At 41.2% G+C, this 9,144-nt stretch overlaps 1 protein-coding gene across 1 annotated transcript in view; it reads right to left on the bottom strand.

Moving 5' to 3' along the window:
• The window catches only part of LOC120037668 (voltage-dependent T-type calcium channel subunit alpha-1I-like), a gene marked incomplete at its 5' end in the record, with an annotated part of 166,483 nt that overhangs the window by 44,513 nt on the left and 112,826 nt on the right, over positions 1–9,144 (bottom strand). Inside the window, one exon of the mRNA XM_038983664.1 lies at positions 4,419–4,552. Within this exon, the coding sequence (XP_038839592.1) occupies positions 4,419–4,552 (134 nt within the window). The remainder of the gene's footprint in view (positions 1–4,418; positions 4,553–9,144) is intronic.

Raw genomic sequence — 9,144 nt, forward strand, 5'->3', positions numbered from 1 at the left:
GAACAAAAAGCCTTCACTATATCATCCTGGAATATCCAAGGCCTGAGGTCATCTGCCTTTGGCCTAAAGAGCAGGAACCCGGACTTCACCAAAGAAATCGGTAATGCAGACATTGTCATCCTGCAAGAAACATGGTATAGAGGAGACGGACCCACTGGTTGCCCTCTAGGTTACAGAGAGCTGGTAGTCCCATCCACCAAACTACCAGGTGTGAAACAGGGAAGAGACTCAGGGGGTATGCTAATTTGGTATAGAGCAGACCTAACTCACTCCATTAAATTAATCAAAACAGGAACATTTTACATTTGGCTAGAAATTCAAAAGGAAATTATCTTAACAGAGAAAAATGTCCTCCTGTGTGCTACCTATATCCCCCCACTAGAATCCCCATACTTTAATGAAGACAGCTTCTCCATCCTGGAGGGGGAAATCAATCATTTCCAGGCCCAGGGACATGTGTTAGTCTGTGGCGACCTAAATGCCAGAACTGGACAAGAACCTGACACCCTCAGCACACAGGGGGACAAACACCTGCCTGCAGGTGACAGCATTCCCTCCCCCATATGCCCCCCTAGGCACAACTATGACAACATAACCAACAAAAACGGGTCACAACTCCTGCAGCTCTGTCGCACGCTGGGTATGTACATAGTCAATGGTAGGCTTCGAGGGGACTCCTATGGTAGGTACACCTATAGCTCATCTCTTGGCAGTAGCACTGTAGACTACTTTATCACTGACCTCAACCCAGAGTCTCTCAGAGCGTTCACAGTCAGCCCACTGACACCCCTATCAGACCACAGCAAAATCACAGTCTACTTGAACAGAGCAATACTCAATCATGAGGCATCAAAGCCAAAGGAACTGAGTAACATTAAGAAATGCTATAGATGGAAGGAATGCAGTTTGGAAACCTACCAAAAAACAATTAGGCAACAACAAATTCAATCCCTTTTAGACAACTTCCTGGGTAAAACGTTCCACTGCAATAGTGAAGGTGTAAACTTGGCAGTAGAAAATCTTAACAGTATATTTGACCTCTCAGCTTCCCTATCAAATCTAAAAATCTCAAATAGAAAACCGAAGAAAATGAACAACAATGACAAATGGTTTGATGAAGAATGCAAAAATCTAAGAAATAAATTGAGAAACCTGTCCAACCAAAAACATAGAGACCCGGAAAACCTGAGTCTACGCCTTCACTATGGTGAATCACTAAAACAATACAGAAATACACTACGGAAAAAGAAGGAACAGCATGTCAGAAATCAGCTCAATGTAATTGAATAATCCATAGACTCTAACCAATTCTGGGAAAATTGGAAAACACTAAACAAACAACAACACGAAGAATTATCTATCCAAAATGGAGATGTATGGGTAAACCACTTCTCCAATCTTTTTGGCTCTATAACAAAGAATAAAGAGCAAAAACATATACATGACCAAATACAAATCCTAGAATCAACTATTAAAGACTACCAGAACCCACTGGATTCTCCAATTACCTTGAATGAGTTACAGGACAAAATAAAAACCCTCCAACCCAAAAAGGCCTGTGGTGTTGATGGTATCCTTAATGAAATGATCAAATATACAGACAACAAATTCCAATTGGCTATACTAAAACTCGTTAACATCGTCCTTAGCTCTGGCATCTTCCCCAATATTTGGAACCAAGGACTGATCACCCCAATCCACAAAAGTGGAGACAAATTTGACCCCAATAACTACCGTGGAATATGCGTCAACAGTAACCTTGGGAAAATACTCTGCATTATCATTAACAGCAGACTCGTACATTTCCTCAATGAAAACAATGTACTGAGCAAATGTCAAATTGGCTTTTTACCAAATTACCGTACAACAGACCATGTATTCACCCTACACACCCTAATTGACAACCAAACAAACCAAAACAAAGGCAAAGTCTTCTCATGCTTTGTTGATTTCAAAAAAGCCTTCGACTCAATTTGGCATGAGGGTCTGCTATACAAATTGATGGAAAGTGGTATTGGGGGTAAAACATACGACATTATAAAATCCATGTACAGAAACAACAAGTGTGCGGTTAAAATTGGCAAAAAACACACACATTTCTTCACACAGGGTCGTGGGGTGAGACAGGGATGCAGCTTAAGCCCCACCCTCTTCAACATATATATCAACGAATTGGCGCGGGCACTAGAAGTCTGCAGCACCCGGCCTCACCCTACTAGACTCTGAAGTCAAATGTCTACTGTTTGCTGATGATCTGGTGCTTCTGTCACCAACCAAGGAGGGCCTACAGCAGCACCTAGATCTTCTGCACAGATTCTGTCAGACATGGGCCCTGACAGTAAATCTCAGTAAGACCAAAATAATGGTGTTCCAAAAAAGGTCCAGTCGCCAGGACCACAAATTCCATCTAGACACCGTTGCCCTAGAGCACACAAAAAACTATACATACCTCGGTCTAAACATCAGCACCACAGGTAACTTCCACAAAGCTGTGAACGATCTGAGAGACAAAGCAAGAAGGGCATTCTATGCCATCAAAAGGAACATAAATTTCAACATACCACTTAGGATCTGGCTAAAAATACTTGAATCAGTCATAGAGCCCATTTCCCTTTGTGGTTGTTAGGTCTGGGGTCCGCTCACCAACCAAGATTTCACAAAATGGGACAAACACCAAATTGAGACTCTGCATGCAGAATTCTGCAAAAATATCCTCCGTGTACAACGTAGAACACCAAATAATGCATGCAGAGCAGAATTAGGCCGATACCCACTAATTATCAAAATCCAGAAAAGAGCCGTTAAATTCTACAACCACCTAAAAGGAAGCGATTCCCAAACCTTCCATAACAAAGCCATCACCTACAGAGAGATGAACCTGGAGAAGAGTCCCCTAAGCAAGCTGGTCCTAGGGCTCTGTTCACAAACACAAACACACCCCACAGAGCCCCAAGACAACAGCACAATTAGACCCAACCAAATCATGAGAAAACAAAAAGATAATTACTTGACACATTGGAAAGAATTAACAAAAAAACAGAGCAAACTAGAATGCTATTTGGCCCTAAACAGAGAGTACACAGTGGCAGAATACCTGACCACTGTGACTGACCCGAACTTAAGGAAAGCTTTGACTATGTACAGACTCAGTGAGCATAGCCTTGCTATTGAGAAAGGCCGCCGTAGGCAGACATGGCTCTCAAGAGAAGACAGGCTATGTGCTCACTGCCCACAAAATGAGGTGGAAACTGAGCTGCACTTCCTAACCTCCTGCCCAATGTATGACCATATTAGAGACACATATTTCCCTCAGATTACACAGATCCACAAAGAATTTGAAAACAAATCCAATTTTGATAAACTCCCATATCTACTGGGTGAAATTCCACAGTGTGCCATCACAGCAGCAAGATTTGTGACCTGTTGTCACAAGAAAAGGGCAACCAGTGAAGAACAAACACCATTGTAAATACAACCCATATTTATGCTTATTTATTTTAACTTGTGTGCTTTAACCATTTGTACATTGTTACAACACTGTATATATATAATATGACATTTGTAATGTCTTTATTGTTTTGAAACTTCTGTATGTGTAATGTTTACTGTTAATTTGTATTGTTTATTTCACTTTTGTATATTATCTACCTCACTTGCTTTGGCAATGTTAACACATGTTTCCCATGCCAATAAAGCCCCTTGAATTGAATTGAATTGAATTGAATTGAATTGAATTGAGAGAGAGAGAGAGAGAGAGAGAGAGAGAGAGAGAGAGAGAGATAGAGATAGAGATAGAGATAGAGATAGAGATAGATAGATAGATAGATAGATAGATAGATAGATAGATAGATAGATAGATAGATAGATAGATAGATAGACAGAGAGGTGGAGAAAGAGAGATAGAGAGTGAGATAGAGAAAGGGCGATAGAGAGGTAGAGAGGTAGAGAGAGAGAGGTAGAGAGGTGAGAGAGAGAGAGAGAAAGAGAGATAGAGAGGTAGAGAGAGAGAGAGAGGTAGAGAGGTAGAGAGAGATAGAGAGAGAGAGAGAGAGAAAGAGAGATAGAGAGGTAGAAAGGTAGAGAGAGAGAGAGAGAGAGAGAGAGAGAGAGAGAGAGAGAGAGAGAGAGAGAGAGAGAGAGAGAGAGAGAGAGAGAAAGAGAGATAGAGAGATAGAGAGGTAGAGAGGTAGAGAGAGATAGAGAGAGGATGGAGGAGTCTTATGATAATGAGGGGAGAACTAGAATGTAGAATACGGAATGTCAGCATTTACTCCATTAGTATGGAGGTGAAAAGGGAAGTGTGTGTGTGTGTGTGTGTGTGTGTGTGTGTGTGTGTGTGTGTGTGTGTGTGTGTGTGTGTGTGTGTGTGTGTGTGCGCGTGTGCGTGTGTGTACTTGCATGCATGGGTGTGTTTGTACCTCGTGCTATCCGCAGCACCCTCATGATTCTGATGATGGTAGGGTTGATGGGTAGAGAAGCATTGTAGTCAATCTCCTCCAGAATGATGCCCATCACTGACAACAACACTATGGACAGGTCCAGCTGGTTCCACCTACACACACATGTACATTTACACACACACACACACACACACACACACACACACACACACACACACACACACACACACACACACACACACACACACACACACACACACACACACACACACACACACACACACACACACACACACACACACGTACATGTACATGTACAGACAGATGAACACACACACACACACACACACATGTACACACACACATGTACACACACACGTACATGTACACACAGACAGTCAGATGAACACACACACGCACACGTACACACAGACAGACACACACATGTACACACAGACAGACACACACACACACACACTTGTACACACACACACATGTACTCACACACACACACACATGTACATGTACACACAGACAGTCAGATGAACACACACACACACACGTAAACACACATGTACACACACACGTACAGACAGACACACACACACACACACAAACACAAACAGACGTTTTCAGACTTTGTCATACGGCAGATCAGTCATTCACATTTTCCTCACAGACTTCTTTGATGGTGTAAATGTTTCTTGACCTAGATAATGATTTAGTGCTTGAGGAGTACTATAACCAGGCACAGTGGTGTGTGTGTGTGTGTGTGTGTGTGTGTGTGTGTGTGTGTGTGTGTGTGTGTGTGTGTGTGTGTGTGTGTGTGTGTGTGTGTGTGTGTGTGTGTGTGTGTGTGTGTGTGTGTGTGTTAGTGCAGTCTAGGGTTATGTAACAGTCAGAGACATACAACTGTGCTACTGTAGGAAATACTGTTAACCTCTCTTGGGTAGGGGGCAGTATTTTCACGTCCGGATGGAAAGCGTGCCCAAAGTAAACTGCCTGTTACTCAGGCACAGAAGCTAGGATATGCATATAATTGGTAGATTTGGATAGAAAACACTCTAAAATAATGTATGTGAGTATAACAGAACTGATATGGCAGGCGAAACACCGAGGAAAAACCATCCCCCAAAAGATTATTTCAGCCTACGACTATTTTCAATGGCTGTCACTTTTATTATAAGGCCAAGTCCTCCCAGATTGCAGTTCCTAGGGCTTCCACTAGATGTCAACAGTCTTTAGAAAGAGTTTCAGGCTGGTTTTTGGAAAAATGAGCCAGAAATTGTAGTTTTTCTAGGTGGCTCCCATTTTGGCTGTAGTGTTTCCAAGCGCGTAAATGAGAGTGCGTTCTTTGGTATTTTTCTCCGGTAAAGACAATAACGATTCTCCGTCTTAAATTTGATCATTTATTTACCTATTAGGGTACCTAAGGTTTGATTATAAACATCAGATCGTCCTAAACATCCGGGATCCAAAATCCAAGATGGCAGCATGTCAAGTCGTTTGTTTGTGACTAGTACATTTTAACCTACTAATAATCTATTTATTTATGGTTGCGTAACTTCGTTGTTGCGTAGTGCAAACTATTTTATTTTTGCTGGTGTAAAGATCACGGGTCCTCAACTCGGCACTTCATTACTTGAAGTTTACCAAAGTAACCCTATCTCTGGCTGGCCTGAGTTCCTCCTTCGTCCGCGGAGTGTCTTGTCCAAGCTGCTCCTTTTTGCTCTTCGCCTGGCTGTCAGTGGCAGCTCAACCCGTTCTCTCTATCGCCCTCAACACCCAATCTACTCACACGCGCAAACACTCACATTGACTCACATACACGCTGTCCCTCTCTCCACTTACCTTCGTTGGCCTCTTGTTTTTTGGTCAGAGAAAATGACAATTTACGTGGTATTGCTTTGCGCACTGACTTTACTGAACTCTGGAGAAAACGAACATTGTCGCAGGGTGAGTACATCTGACAATGTACTCTCGCGTCCATTAGACATTTTGTCTGCAGGAACTCGCTCTTTTTCACTCGGTCCACTCGTCCAAGTGCCGATGCATTTGTGGCATGATGTGAACAGTACGAATTTGTGTCACTACCAAAGTCTAATGGTTTTAAATGACTGTTTTGTATTGTCTGGAAACTCACTTGTAGAATTCGCTTGCAGTAGGTCTCTTAAAAAAGAGAAGCCGTGCAAGGTTATTAAACAGAGGTGCTTAGTTATTCTTCTGTTGTTGATATCAGGTAACGTGCAACCTAACCCTGGCCCTGATATGCAATGTCTCCAAACTCCCTCTGATTTTAAATCAAGATCTGGTTTTGGTATTTTTCATTTAAATGTACGCAGCCTGTTGTCAAAAATTGATGGGGTTAGGATTTGGGCTAAATCAACTGATGCTGATGTAATTGTGTTTTCTGAAACCTGGCTCAGCAAGTCTATTTTTGATAAGGATATTTGTATAAGTGGTTACAATGTTTATCGCACAGATCGGGTTAAGAAAGGTGGGGGTGTGGCTATATATGTAAAATCTAAATTCCATGTAAGTGTGGCAAAGTCTGAAACTATTTGTAAACAGTTGGAATTTCTTGCTTTGAATATTGAGGTTTCAAAGGGCCTCTCTATAACTGTGATTGGCTGTTATAGACCCCCCTCTGCTCTTGGTGATGCATTTTCTTCTTTGACGCACCTTATGTCTAAACTTCTTTACAGTGAAATTATCTTGATTGGTGATCTCAACTGGTGTTGGTTAAAGCCGGTGTCTGATGATTTAAAAATGTTTTGTAATTCTATGAATCTTACCCAGTTGATTAATTCACCCACTCGCCCAAATCTTAAATGCCCAGATAAATCTACCCTGATTGATTTGATATTGACAAATGTTCTCTCAAACACTGAGCGGAAGCATTCATATATAAAATATCCCCATAGTCTAGTAAAGGCATAAATGTAGCTGATACTAGCCTCTTCTGGCTTCAAAAGAAAAACAGGCCTTTCCTAAAATAAAATCCCAATTTCAGCTTCAATTTTTTTGTAAGTTGTTGAATATGCAATTTAAAAGAGAGGCCGTCATCAATTAGAATTCCAAGATATGTATGAGGTTACAACCTCAATTCCTTGCCCTGACAGGTATAACAGGTGAAAGGTTCAGAGGTCTATTTCTTGCATTAAAAACACCATAGTTTAGGTTTGTCAGTATTGAGGATAAGTTCAATTGAACACAGGTATGTTGAACAGTATAAAAAGCAGTTTGCAAGTTCTGGAAAGCTTTGTAAGAGATGAGGCACAACATAAATAACAGGATCATCAGTAAAAAGAAGTTGTGCATTTTGGACATTTCTGTCTAAATCATTTATATAAATAGTGAATAAGAGAGGACCAAGTACAGAGCCCTGGGGCACAAACCATTCAGGACAGACAATTTAACAGACATAAGCCCATCAAATTGAGTGCACTGAGTTCTATCAGACAGATAGTTAGCAAACCATGCAACTGCATGCTCCGAAAGACCTACACTCAACAATCTCTGCCTCAGTATAGCATGATCAACTGTATCAAAAGCCTTAGAGAGATCAATAAAAAGTGAGACACAGTGCTGCTTTTTGTCAAGGGCTTCAGTGATATCATTTAAAACCTTCATGGCTGCTGTAATTGTGCTATGCTTCTTCCTGAAGCCCGATTGGTACATGATAAAATAGAGTTAGTAAATAAAAACTCTTTTAGCTGTTCACTTACAAGGGTTTCAAGTATTTTCACCAGGGGTGACAGCTTTGAGATTGGCCTATAATTTTTAAAAGAGTTGGATCTCCCCCTTTAAAAGTGGTAGGACAATGCTGATTCTAGATCTTTGGAATTTCATTACATTCCAGGGTTAGATTGACAGATATGTAAGTGGTTCAGCTATGAAATCAGCTGCCAGATTTAAAAAGCAGGGATCCAAAACATCAGGACCTGCAGGCTTCTCTTGATCTAAGGATTTCAGGGCTTTATGTACCACCGCACTGAGAATGGCAGAAAGCTAAAAGTTTGACCAGCTTCACTGGTTCATCCAACAGGTTGTACAGAGACAGAGGACACTGGTTCATCCACACAGGGTTGTACAGAGACAGAGGGCACTGAATCAAACAGCCTACCAGATGATACAAAGTGCTCATTGAAACAATTCAGCATTTCAGTTTTGTCATATATAGCAACAGAGTCCTTCAAAACACATGACGGTATTCAACATACTGTTACCAGACATAGACTTAATAGCATTCCAAAACTTTTAGGGTCATTCAGGTTATCAGTGGTAACAGACATAAAATATTCAGACTTGGCCTTCCTGAGAAGAAAAGAAACACTTGTTTCTTAACTGCCTAAAAATAAGCCAATCAGCATCAGAAACAAGATTTCCTTGCTTTAGCCCAGGCTAGATTACGGTCGTGAATAATACAAGACAGCTCAGAAGAAAACCATGGATTATCCCGCCCTTTAACCCTGAACCTGCGGAATGGTGCATGTTTGTTACTATTTGGAAAAACCCATCATGAAAGAATTTCCAGGCAGTTTCCACATCAGGGATAAGCTCAATCTTGCTCCAGTCAAAATAAAACAAATCATGAAAGAAAGCCTGCTCATTAAAACACTTCAAATTTCTCTTACGAATAAAACGTGGATTTGTCTTTGGAACCTTAGTATTTCTAACAGCAACAACAGCACAATGGTCACTTAAATCATTACAAAAAACACCAACCGCAGATATTTATGTG

Source organism: Salvelinus namaycush, unplaced genomic scaffold (genome assembly GCF_016432855.1).
Source record: "Salvelinus namaycush isolate Seneca unplaced genomic scaffold, SaNama_1.0 Scaffold181, whole genome shotgun sequence".
Classification (NCBI taxonomy): domain Eukaryota; kingdom Metazoa; phylum Chordata; class Actinopteri; order Salmoniformes; family Salmonidae; genus Salvelinus; species Salvelinus namaycush.